This window comes from Crotalus tigris, unplaced genomic scaffold, assembly GCF_016545835.1.
Source record: "Crotalus tigris isolate CLP2741 ecotype Arizona unplaced genomic scaffold, ASM1654583v1 scf7180000024387.2241675, whole genome shotgun sequence".
Lineage (NCBI taxonomy): Eukaryota > Metazoa > Chordata > Lepidosauria > Squamata > Viperidae > Crotalus > Crotalus tigris.
This window is the reverse complement of record NW_024100557.1, coordinates 1,735,001-1,748,423: the sequence shown is the minus strand read 5'-3', so window position 1 is coordinate 1,748,423 and position 13,423 is coordinate 1,735,001. Positions and strand designations below refer to the sequence as shown.

The 13,423-nt window shown below is 40.8% G+C and overlaps 1 protein-coding gene and 1 long non-coding RNA gene across 5 annotated transcripts in view; one reads left to right on the top strand and one right to left on the bottom strand.

Annotated features, from left to right (window-relative positions):
• The window catches only part of LOC120301617, a 32,315-nt gene extending 28,096 nt beyond the window's left edge, over positions 1 to 4,219 (bottom strand). For all 4 annotated transcript variants that reach the window (XR_005554950.1, XR_005554952.1, XR_005554951.1 and 1 more), the window contains exons 1-2: positions 3,981 to 4,219; positions 145 to 264 (exon numbers count right to left, since the gene is read on the bottom strand). This is a non-coding gene — a long non-coding RNA (uncharacterized LOC120301617). The remainder of the gene's footprint in view (positions 1 to 144; positions 265 to 3,980) is intronic.
• A 149-nt stretch (positions 4,220 to 4,368) lies between these two features.
• GADD45A (growth arrest and DNA damage inducible alpha) lies at positions 4,369 to 8,131 on the top strand. Its single transcript, XM_039329089.1, has 4 exons — positions 4,369 to 4,731; positions 5,402 to 5,503; positions 6,154 to 6,373; positions 7,412 to 8,131. The coding sequence occupies exons 1-4, from the start codon at positions 4,688 to 4,690 to the stop codon at positions 7,523 to 7,525; spliced, it is 480 nt and encodes a 159-aa protein (XP_039185023.1). The 5' UTR covers positions 4,369 to 4,687; the 3' UTR covers positions 7,526 to 8,131.
• The last annotated feature ends 5,292 nt before the right edge of the window (positions 8,132 to 13,423 follow it).

Genomic DNA, 13,423 nt, shown 5'->3' with positions numbered 1-13,423 from the left:
TGATGCTTTGTTTTGCAGTAAGCTGGTCTCCTATTAACTTTGTTTTGATTGATAACATTTGGTAAACAATTTTTGAGAGGTAATAGCCAAACTATCACCAGATATGCTTTTGCATATACAGCAAACCAGAACTTTCATTCTTACCTATCAGAAGTTACCGGAGGTGGAGAGCCAAGGATTCCCATAATTTTGCGCTCCTTTTGACTTTATACAGGGACAACGATGATAGATGATAGATGTACCATGCAGAGGGAATAACATGGGCTGTATTTGAGACACAAACCAGATTGTGAGAAGTAACTAGGCATGGAGGCAGCATCCATTAAAGTCCATGTGGCAGTCATAGATGTGCAATCCAAGTCCCGCCCCTTTTGTAAGTGCATGCCTACAAAGCAGAGGGACTTTGGTTAGCCCCCATCTTGACTTTGTTTACTCCCCAGTCAGCTATCCCACCAGAGTCTATCCAAGCCTCTTATCGTGTGAGGGTTCCAACTTGCATGAGGAAATAACTCTTTTGCCTTGCACAATTTGTACATCCTCGACTGATTTCAATTTTTATTTATTTACTAAATTGTTTAATAAATAAATAAATAATTGACTGGGTGGCTTACAATATGATAAAAAGTACAAAATGTAATGCAAGGCAATTAAAATTTATGCCCCAAAGTCTGTGAGAAAAGTGCTAAAAAATGAAATTATCCCACTTCCCAATCTTTGTTTTAGCTGTCCACATGACATAATGGTTATAGTTATTGGTTTGAGGAATACTGCAGGGATGTAGTTATCGGGGTCGGGGGTAGAGAGAAAGAGCAAGAGAGCCCAAAACACACACTGCAGAATTCATTTTTTCTGCCCATGCAAAATTATTTGTTGTTTTTTTTTCAAACAAAGGTCAGTTATAAAGAAACAGGAAGCCCAGCACCATGTTCTTTATAGGTTATTCTTTCAATGCGAGCTTCTTCATTGGTGTTTTGGATTGTGAAATAAACTCAAAGTTCTTTCTACCATTGATCTACATAGATTTGCAAAGATTGGCAGAAAATATACCTTTTTATTATGAAATATAAAATCTGTAATTTGGTCTTGTCTCATAAAAGCAGATTAAAAATCTCAACTAATTTGCAAGCTATTTTGTAGATGTACGTAGATACAGCAGATCACTACCAGCTCCTAGCCTCCATTTATTTAACACAGACCATTTCCTTCCTTTCTCCAATTCAGAAGTGATAGGTTGTCATAATTATTTTCCTTTGTTCAGCTTTCCATTGTGACTCTAGACAACTGTCATTTATACCAACTAACTTCCATGTAACTGAATAACACATTCAGTACACAATTTATTCTAAACCAACAATACAGTATGCTGGCTTTCCATTCTGTTTCAGAAGTAGTTATTCTCCTTTCAATTCTATATGATACCAAAATATATCAAAAATATCAACATTTGATTGGCAGAATAAGGTACTCTGGCCTTAACAGAAATTGCTGCTTACAGCCAGGTAATCTTTAGATCTACTTGTCCTGTGTTTAGATCCTAATAGTGTTCTTATCTGTATGGATGTGAGTGACTTTGTTTAACTACTGTAAACCAGCTTTCCCTTTAGTGATGCACTAAAAGTGTGATGAAACTGCAGTTTCTAGAATTCCTAAGAAGCCCTCATGACTGGGAATTTTTGGAGTTGTCTAACACATTTTCAGAGTCCCTGCTGCAAACTGATGCATGCAACAACAAAGTGGACATACCATACTGCACCAACAGCAGATAAAAAAGGATGCGAATGTGATTTATTTGCTTTTGATTGGTGTGTTGTGTGAACTTAGCCATTCTGCTTTGGAAATCACAGCTTGCACAAAAAATCGTGGTGACACAAACTATAACTTAGTATCATGTACACAAAAACAACCAGTATCCAATATCTGAAAGTATGCATTGATGGGTCCACATGGCCACACTAATTATTATATTGGAGGTAATTTAAAAATTGAGTCTGTAGTACGTAGCTCTGGATGACATATTTTTACATCTACAAGTCATTGCTTGATGTTGTTCTCATCCATATGGAATGCACATGCATAAAACAAAAACCCAATTAACATGGCATGATTGGACCCACCCTTTCTCTTCTCTTGTCCTTAGATTCAACTTGTCAGAGTCATAAAGGTGACTTGCACCAGACTTATTTTTGTAAATTAAGATATCTGAAGTCAAAAAAGTGGTTGTTAGGTGGAGTGGGGACTCCCTAGCCTTAGCCTCTTGAAAGAGAGAGAGAAAAATATGAGAGAATAAAATATATTAATTATTGAGTTTGAACATTTGTGGTTTACTGTAGAGAAGAACATAGGCAATTAGTTAGGATCCAGCAAGATTTAGTTAACACAGCCACTGTAACTACAACAAATTGGTAATCGATGGCAAAGCACTACAGATCCTGTTCTGCCATTGATCCAGGCACACCTCCAGAGAATCCTAAATGTTCTTGCCCAATAGGGATTCTTTTGAGGCATGCCTTGGTCAAGGACAGAACAGTTTATTAATTCCCCCAAATTAAAATGATTGTTTTCTTCAACAAATTTAAGATTCACAGCTAGCCTACAGGTAGATTACGAAGCAAGCTGCTTGAGATATTAAGTGGTTATCTTCTAAGCTTCCAGAAGGTCAAGCCAAGCATGTCTTCTCGGAGGCACAGGAATGCCACATCAGAGTGAACAGGGGGGATAAATTTCATTCTAGCTGCCATTAAAAGGTTGCATAATCAGCAGCACAAGCCTTATATAAATTTTGAACTTTTTGAAAAAAAAAAACCCAGTCAGGTTGCCTAAGAGGTCTGACTCCTAGTAGTATTTCCAATGCAGCCTTGAGATCTGCAAGTGGTCTAATTAAAATCAAAGCGCAAATCTGGCAAGCTATTTTATTGGCTTGGCTGAGGATCCATCTGGCTCCAACTGGACTACTTTCCTTTCTAATATCTGACAATCCTCGGCTGCAGTAGTGGAATACTATTATGAACAGGTTGACATCATTTGGCCTCTCTCCAGGATATGAGCTATTTTCAGGGTTTGGTATTGCCAAAAAGGTAAACAAGCAGTGACTGGCAAAACAATTTAAGCCATTTTTTTTATTAGTTGCCAAAGACCGAGAATCATTTACTTGGCTGCCCCAAATTTTGCTTTTTTGCAGCTCGAACCTGGCATACTACTGTATTTGCGGTAGTAGGTATGTATTTATTTAATTACTGCAGTTGGCCTTTAACTTTATTCTATTTTATTATATGTAATATTGTTCTGACCTAGGATTGTATTAATGTTTTTGTTTTGGTCACTGGCTTTAATAATCATGGCATGTGGGTTATCGAATCCATGATGTCTTTAGCAGCTCAATAGCAAGGTCAACAATAAACCAAATAAACAGCAACAGCAAGAAGTGTCATCTTAATTCAGTGGGTGTGTTTGAACATGACAACTGAACAAGGGAGCCTGAACTCACTCAAGAGCCTGGGTTCACACAGCCAATGAATGAATCATAGGCAAGCCACAAGGGCTGGGTTGGCACAACCCACGAGACCAAAACATGGTTGGCTAGTTTGTGGCTGAATAGGTCTTAAGCTGCTAAGTAAAAACACTCAGGTTGAGTTGTGCTCTGCACCTGGTGTTTCCACAAACACAATCGTCTAACAGAAGACACCTGCCTCTGCCTTCCAGAACCTTTTGACTTCCCACTCTTCCATCGACGCATTAACCAGCTGCAATCCTGGTTACATCCCGAGTCCAGGAAAAAGCAGCCAGCTGTTGCCAGTTGTTTCGCCTAGTGCTGCAGGGATTCCACCATTAGGCAGTCAGCCCAGCAACGTCACCCGCCCCCGAGGGAAATAAACTTCGCTGCAGCCGATCGGTTTCCTTTCTGACTTTTATAATTTGCTTACTACCACTTATTTATTGTAAACGAAGATCGCCAGAACATTTGGCTGCAAACAGAAGCTTACCGTCAATCCCTCCCCTTCGATCGCTCCCCCCCCCCTCTTCAAAACAAAGCGGGGAGGGGGAACGCGCACCAACAGGAAAAACAGCTGAAGCCAGACAGGCGGGAAGGAAGGAAACCAGCCGCCCGCCGCTCTCCCACAGCAAGCGCCGCCCTTCACAACCGCAACGCCCAATCAGCATTAAGCGCAGGCAGAGAAAGTTACTGACAGCTCTCTGCCTTTCTCTCCACTGGAAATCGCGAGCGGGGGTCAAGTGGAGGAACACACGCCACCGCCTTATTTGCATGGTCCAATCGAGCGGCAGTATGCAAATGAGGCGCCAGACGGTTGGCCAGAGGTTGGCAGGATAACTCCGGCCCAAGGGATCCTTTGTCCCTCATTCCAGCTGGGCGGTGAAGAGTAGCCGAGGGCGGCCGGCGTTGCGGGACTAGATCGAGAGGCGGAAGGCTGCAAGCGGCGTGGAGCGAAGGGGACTTGGGCAAAGCGCAAAAGGGCGTGCGGCACAGTACAAAGAGAGAACAGGGGCAGCAGCCGAAGCTGGGGATTGGCTTGCTGGAGAGACAGGACTGCCGGTTTGCGGGAAAGCAAACGGAGAAGAGGAACCCTCCAGGACGTCTAGAAGGCGAGAGGCGGCGGCGGAGGAACGGGGCAGAACGCCCGATCCCCGCGACCTCTTCCCGTCCTTCTCTGCAGGCACCTGCAGCTGCAACATGACCCTGGAAGATCTGGCTGGGGATCATCAGGCTTTTGGAAGGTACGGGAGGAGCAGCGTCTGCCCTTCGGCCGTCCGAAGAACGGCTGGTCGCCTGCAGAGGCGTTCAGTTGCACGGTGGAAATTTGTAGGGGGGGCAAGCAGCGCGGAAGCCGCAGCAGGGATCACCCCGCTCGCGTTGCTTCGCCGGCCGGCCGGCAACCGTGACTGCCACCTCACAGCTGGGCAGGGGAGGAGGGGACGGGGAGCCGGCCAGGCGCGGTGCAGAAGCTTGAAGGCGATCTGGGAAGAGGCGGTGCGGGGAAGGGAGATTTGCGCCTGTGTGGGAATAGAAACTAGGAGAGGCAGCGTTTTTGTGCCTTCGTGTGTATATGTGTGTGAGGAGAGGGCTGCATGGCCTTTTCTGACAGGACACGGGAATAAGGCGAGCAAGTTTAGACAGCGGTCGCTCCAATAGACAGAAATGATTCCCCCCTCCCGGATCTCCTCCCCCTCCCTGCTTCTTTAGGAGCTGATCGGTTCTACTTGAGAGGACTTTTCTGTTCAGCTGTTGGATCTTGAGTTATGCAGCATAGGCTGGCGGGGTGAGGGCCTCGGGGCTGGAGGGAAACAGCCCCTTAAGTGTATTATTATGGTGAACTTTGATGAGAGAATACATTTTGGCTGGAGTTTGAGTTTTGAAACTTTTTTTTTCTCCTCCTTGGGTTGCCAGCATGGAGAAGGTGGGGGATGCCCTGGAAGAAGTCCTGAGCAAAGCCCTGACTCAGAGAAGCATCACCGTTGGGGTGTATGAGGCTGCCAAACTACTCAACGTGTAAGTGGAGAGAGGTGGTGGTGCCTGGCTGTCTTGACTTGGGAATCCTCCCAAATTCTTCATGGTGATATTGCACTTTGGTGTTTACGAGGTTGATTGATCTACCTCAGGAAACATCAGGGCGGGGATGATCTGTCGGAAGCAAAGCTCCTGAACTTGCATTATGCAGGCAGAAAAAAAATTCCTGAGTTTCTTGCCAAATGCAGATGTGCCCAGCTTTTGATCATAAAGCATTGCATTTGCAGTTATTTTATTTCTCTTTCCAATTTACCCACAATGCAAGAGTTCTAAGAGCCAAGTGACAGTTAAGCTAATGGAAACTGCTGACCAGAGATTTTGCTTATGTCTTTTCGCCTTGATGCTAAAATGTCATCAGGCTGGTTTTTGTTTTAAAAAAGCCCTTTTTTTCCACTCTAGGCTGGAACTGTGGATGCTGAGCATTTAAAAATCTAGTTCCTGTCATCTGAAGTTCAAGCCCATATAAGACAATGCCTCGGCTTCTGCTTATACCCAGACAAAATTATTTCCCATGTTTGTAATATGCTCCATGACTTCAGTTCCTGTTTTGTCTCAGTTCCTCATTATAAAATACACTTATTATTGTTTGTCACGCTGTGAATAATGCGATCTGTATTGTTTTATCCCTCCAGGGATCCAGATAATGTGGTGCTTTGCCTGTTGGCAGCAGATGAGGAAGACAACCAGGATGTTGCTTTACAAATTCACTTCACTCTGATTCAAGCTTTTTGTTGTGAAAATGACATTAATATACTTCGAGTGAATAACCCAAGCCGCCTTGCAGAGCTTCTGCTTTTAGGGGCAAGCGGAGGGGTTGAACAGCCTGCAGACTTGCACTGTGTGCTCGTAACAGTAAGTTTTGTTTTCTTGAGAGATGGGGTATAAAACCTACTGGGACAGGATAATTTCTGTTGCTTCTTCATGGCCTGCCACTTAGCTATAATTGTAGCCAAAGTAAGCCTGAATTTCCAGCATTCTTACCTTTCTGCATCTGGTTCCAAGTGAGAATTTGCATGGCCTTTGCTTTAATTAGCCTTTTCCTCTGCACAAATTGTATCACAACCTCTCTCTTTGCTTATTGAGCATTTGAAAGCAAAGACCTGTACAAACATGTTTCATCCTGTTGACAACAGGAGTGAACAACCCCATGAGTCACCTTCCTACAGTAACTCCCTGCCTATATTTGTCTTTCCTCATTACTAATTAGCTCAGAGGTCATTATTAGATAATTCACTTGGCTGTGATTAAAAGACTGGTCACTGTTAGTAATTTGTGGATGTAATTTGGGAACTGCTAAGTTATTCATAACTTCAGAAGACATACTTTAAGAAGTAGGTTTACAATATTTAATATGTTTTTTACATTCAAGTTGCAATAAGGGAATGCAGCCAATATTTCTGTAGGTCAAGCCCTTATTTGACATGAACTACAAATACACTTTATACAGTTACTTGGCTGTTCATGCAAAGGCAAATGATTTTTTTGTGAAATATGTGCATAATGCTAAGCTTGTGAATAAAATATCAATTTCTTATTTTTTATCCAAACCATGCTGCAGACAGTTGTTTTTTTAAAAAAATCTACTTTTTATATTAGCTCTTTTGCTAATTGTAGGGGGAGAGGCAACTCTTATTAGGGTGAACTCCTGGATATTTTAAACAAAAGTTTAAATTTTCCCCCAAATCACTAAAGCTTTGTTTTTATAAGATCAGTTGAAGGTATTCAGTTGAACTTTCCCCCACCCACCCACTCACCCGCCCCCAGTAATAAATGTTGCATTGCAGTCTTATCTAGAGCATTTTGTGTCTTTTATATATAGGTCCTTTTATTGTCAGCAGCATTTTACTTTGTGCTGACAGTGAATGTTTTCTGTCTCCTCTCCTCTTGCAGAATCCACATGCTTCTCAATGGAAGGATCCAGCCCTAAGTCAGCTGATCTGCTTTTGCCGTGAAAGCCGCTACATGGATCAGTGGGTCCCCGTTATTAATCTGCCTGAACGGTGACAGCAGGCAAATAAAGTTGAACTGAATAGAGAAAAGTTGCACTGAAGTTTCAAGATACTTTAGTTATTTGCTCAGGAAGTAATTTCCCAGCCTGACACAAGGATTACAGTAATTGAGGTCAAGTCAGTAGGCTGAGGTTGAACTGCACATTGTGTGAAACTGAAGGATGTTTGACAGCACGGTTGGTCAGTGATGGACTCAAAGCAGAAGCCATGTTGAGGGAGCAATAGGAAGTCCCCAGAGGAAGTTAAGAGTTCTGCAAGACGGTTGTGAAATCAAGTGTGGCAGATTCCTTTCAGAAGCCACCAAGTGGGCTTAGTTGGCATTGTCAGAAAGGAAACTCCTAGTTTCTGTTTTAAATACCTGTCACTTTTGAGACCGAAAAGGTTTCGTTTACTCTAGCAATCCATCCTCTTTTGTTTCAACACGCCCATTTCTTCAGTTTTCTTCTAAGAAGTATTAAATTATTTCGCAAGACCAGTGAAAGATTTATTTATGCTAGGGATTTTGTGCACCACTTGTATTAAAATGGTTGAACTGCTGCTTTTTAATGTTTGAAATTGGACTGTGTTCACTGAAATAAAACATTTAAAAATCACCAGGAAATGGTTGTTGTTTTTTGCTTTTTAGGCTAGAGGCAACACAAAGTGTTGGTGTTGGTGAAACAATAGATCACGATTGTGACTATCATACACCATGGCATTCAGCTTATAAGTTTTTTGCACAATACTTTGGAAGTTTTGTTGTAACAGCATAACATCTGTGAATATGAGAATGTGCTGTGATTTATAAACCCCTTTAATAAAATAGAGAGGTCCCCCCCAAACTATAATAATAATAATAATAATAATAATAATAATAATAATAATAGGCAAATAGGGAATTGGAAGGTTTTGTTTGCATTCAAAAGATGGAGCAGGTAACACTGGAAAACTTAACAAAAATAAAAAAAAATTGTTCTGCAAAGGGATTAGCACACACCTGAAGATAAGAGTAGCTGTGCTATTGGGACATGCTGTATGAATGCACTCATTTTTATTGTTATATTGTTTTAATTTTGTACGCCGCCCTGAGTCCCTAGGGATTGGTCGGCATATAAATTTTATAAATAAATAAATAAATAAAATAAATATTCTTCTCGTGCACATGATTGCCAATCAAACACACACACTCTCAAGGAATGATGGGTTCTCCTAAACGACATTTTGCCCTGAGTATCTGGGTAAAAAGGCAAATGAATAATCAATAGAGGAAAGATGTATGTGGTCTAATAAGAGTCCAGGAAAAACAGCTGAAGAATAGTAATTGAAACAAAAAAAAAAACCCTCAGTCTTCTGCAAATGCCTCCTATTTTCTCTCATTACAAAGTATTGAAAGTGAAGTGCTCTGAGTGCGGAGGGACTTGAAATGCCTCCAGTTTGATTTTCTATTATTCTTTAAAGACCCTTGAAGTATATGTTATATAATTGGGCACACATTATTTAGTTAATTAATTTTTACCTGGCCTTTACTGTATCACTTTTATAAGGAACCCAAAGTGACAAACATACCCTGTACTCGTTTCTCTTATTTTCTCCACAACAAAAACCTTGTGAGGTGAGTTGTACACGGAGAATGATTGGCCCAAAGTCGCCTAGCTAATTTTCATGCAAGGTGGGGGTAGAACACACAATCTCCCGGTTTCTAGCCTGGTGCCTTAGCCACTACATAAAATTGGCTACCGTAATTGAAAATAGAGCAATGGAACTATTTACAGTAATAAATGTCATGGGTTAGGCCAGAGGTAGGCAACCTTGACTCTTTTATGACTCGTGGACTTCAACTCTCAGAATTCCTCAGCCAGGCACCCTGGCTGAGGAATTCTGGGAGTTGAAGTCCATGAGTCATAAAAGAGCCAAGATTGCCTACCCCTGGGTTAGGCATACCTGTTCTATTACATAGCAGGCAAGAGAGAGCTTGTGATAGGTGGAAAGTGTTCCCAATAGCAATTCCATAATCTATTTTTTGTATAGACTAGAGACTGCTCAATGACTAGATCAGCTATCTGTAACATATGCCTCTTGTAAGAAAAGGCATTAGTAGCCCCTCTTTGTAGAATTCTTCATTAGGAAATCTGCTTCAGAAATAACTTTTACTACATACACAATAGTGAGGCTTTGCTGTGTTTTAAGATCCCCAGCACCAGTAGCCTCTTCCACTCTAGGATTTTGAAAATGTGTTGGACCTCGGTTTCTAAGAACAGCTGTGCCACAGAAGGAAATTCAGGAGTTTGGAGAGTCCCAGGTAAGGAAATCTTGGTACCTCCAGAAGCAGCTGAATTGTTTCATTCTATTCTCAAGCTATAAGAATAGGGAACCTCTCTCATGAAATTGCTTAATTATTTTTCTAACCCAAGTCCCACTAATAACACCATAGAAAAAAAGCTAAGCTGCATAAACATCTGAAGTGGGCAAAAGGAAGATAATTACGAATTAGATTGGATTGCAGGGCATCATTTGTGGCTTAATTATTCAATAAATATAAAATACTTGTAACAAGTTCAAAAACTAATCCATGTTACAGGAAAAATAGAAAATGGGAAATAAAAGCATATCGAGCCTCAGTAATGAGTCTGGTATCAGCTACTCAGCTTTATTAGAAAGCATGAAATTAAAAACACCAAATATGAAGCAAATAACAAAGTGTTAATAAGAAAGGAAAGCATACTATTATTTGAAATATGATACTGTCCCTTGAAACCTCAAATAGCTGCTTTGCCTGCAATTTTAAGTGTCAGCCATACAAAATAATACCTACAATTATGGCCAACTTGGCTTTAAAAATATTTTCCAGTTTCCTTTTAAAACACTTAGAAAGCAGCTATTAAGACATAAGTTTTTTAAAAAGTTGTTTTTGAAAAGATGAGAGTAAGGAAGAGCATTATTGTCTAAAAATGGTTGCTATGGGATCTTGAACCTGACTGATTAAAATGAATGGAGACTATTCAGCAGCAGAACCAGATGGCTGAAACCAGATGGGCCGGTATCCTGCACAAAGTTAAAGATCTATGATTAGCCACAGTTTCATCAGCAATTAATGTTTGTATACAGCAACAGAACTTGAAAGTAGGTTACTAAATCATCACTTGAAACTGCTGGAATGAAAATCTGAAAAATGTATCAGTCCGAACCATCTTGTGCTGCCTGCAATACGACTCTACATGAATTAGATATTTGGGAGGAAAAAGTGCCTTTGCTTACTGATGTCTAAGTGGGTCATGCAATATTCACCGAGAAGATTTCAAGACTGAATTCACTTGGTCAGCCTTTCTCAACTTGGTACCTTTCTGCTGTATTGGATTACGGCTACCATCTTGATATTAAAAGATAATGGGAACTGCCATATGACACATCTATGTGACATGAGGCTTGAGGAGGTTGCATTGCAGACAAACAAACAAAAACCACCAGGGAAAACCAACTGCAATTTTCCCAACTGGACACTGCAATGACCCATCGTTCCCACCTACTACAATCACTTTATAAACCCTTCCTCATGTAGGAATATTGAGCAGAAACTCCACTCCAGTGCTGCACAGATTAGTGGGACAAATGTTCACTCTCTTACTCAGCAGCCTCTGTCAGCACACCCACACAGAAATAATCACAGGGCAGGAAGATGGCCATTGCACAACACAGACAAGCTTCCAAAATGTACCATTTAAGGGCAATGGAAACTTGTTTTTTTAGTGAATGTTTGGTATTCCACTCTAAAATGGCCCAACTATATAATAATAATGATAAAGTTGGAAGGGACCTTGGAGGTCATCTAGTCCAACCCCCTGCTCAGGCAGGAAACCCTATACCATTTCGGACAAATGGCTGTCCAGTTTCTTCTTAAAAACTTCCAGTGTTGGCGCATTCACCGCTTCTGGAGGCAGGTTGTTCCACTGGTTAATTGTTCTAACTGTCAGGAAGTTTCTCCTTAGTTCTAGGTTGCTTCTCTCTTTGGTTAGTTTCCACCCATTGCTCCTTGTCCTGCCTTCAGGCACTTTGGAAAATAGCTTGACTCCCTCTTCTTTGTGGCAGCCCCTGAGATATTGGAACACTGCTATCATGTCCCCACTCGTCCTTCTCTTCGTTAAACTAGACATACCCAATTCCAGCAACCGTTCCTTATATGTTTTAGCCTCTAGTCCCCTAATCATCTTTGTTGCTCTTTTCTGTCCTCTTTCTAGGGTCTCAACATCTTTTTTACATCATGGTGACCAAAACTGGATGCAGTATTCCAAGTGTGGCCTTACCAAGGCATTGTAAAGTGGTATTAATACTTCACGTGATCTTGATTCTATCCCTGTTAATGCAGCCTAGCACGGTGTTAGCTTTTTTGGCAGCTGCAGCACACTGCTGGCTCATATTTAAACGATTGTCCACTAGGACTCCGAGATCCCTTTCATAGTTACTACTATTGAGCAAGGTACCCCCTATACTATACCTGTACCTATACCTATAAACCATGTCTTTCTTAGGGGTTCAACCGTACTTTACAAAGAGTTCAGTAGTCTCAGATAAATGCATGGAATTGGATGGAAGATAGCATTAGAGGAGCAGTCAACAGAATTGGGCACCTGAAATGAGAAGTGAGACTAATCCTTGTTCACTAATCTTTTAAGCAGAATCTAGTCAAAGGAGGCATTGATTGGATATGCCACCTATCCAAGGATCTCATGCTTCCACAGAGCAGGTGAACATCCAACATGCAATTTACCTCAGCCACAGGTACATAGCAAAACCAATTACCAATAGAAAGGCAGATAGAGTGGTGGTGGGTTATATGGGCTTATCCTCTCCTTCACTTTTTCTTTCCTCAAAAGTACAACAAACATCAGCATACCACGTGCAACATCACCCAGCAAGGAGGGCAGGGAGTCAAGATTTGTTACACCAGTTCTAGGATAGTACGAGGATTATCACCACATTGTTGAATAGAATCTGACCATGGCAAGTGCTATTCTTGTTATTCGTAACTGTCTCTTCAGGACAGAGCATGCAGTCAAAGGTGAAATATATTCACTATTCTTGAAGCTCAAAGGTTGGCATGCTTTGCAAACCATTTGCAAAGAAAGAATGCGCAGATGTCTTTACAGTTCAGTGTTCCTCTGAAATGGTTCAGTGAAGTCAGGCTGTAAAAGTAGAGGTCACCCTTTGGCTTTCCAATGGATGCCTTAAAAGAATAATTGTATCAATAGCAGCAAAATGTGATTACATTATATGCCCGACTCAAATCAGTTTGTCATGTCATTATTAAACGATGCAACTAAAGTGATTTATTATTTCTAACACACTTAAATTCAGGGCAGTGGAATGATAGGCAGGAAACAGTATGAAAAGAAGTGATATTTAATTAAAGTATTTTATATCCATGATACTAAATATATTAGCTGTGAAAAGGAATCTTAATTAAATTTTTTAAGCCTTCTAATGTTTGCAAGAAACCATCTTCCAAGAGCAATCACATTGTATAGAGAGGTACAATGAAAGCAAACATATTACAGACCGTTCATGAAAGATAAAACAAAACTATTAAAATAATTTCATGCATTCTTTTTTTTTACTTCAAAGGCAAATCATGGTATTTATTCTTTTCAATGCAACATTACAATAACACAAAAACAATAATTTTGTGAGAGCAAGAAAAAAAACAGAGAAGATTGTAAGAAACAGATTACTGTTATTATATTTAAAAGGGATAAATAAAGAGCAGCGTGTCTCTACAATACAGTATTATTTCTCTTGCGTGATGTTTCAATCAAAGCACCAAGGTGGAGGTTAGTGGTACAATGATTAAAAACTCCTTAAGTTTCATACTCTTATCTTCAAACTTCACAACAGTGTAGGAGTTACTATTTTAAATTAGAGG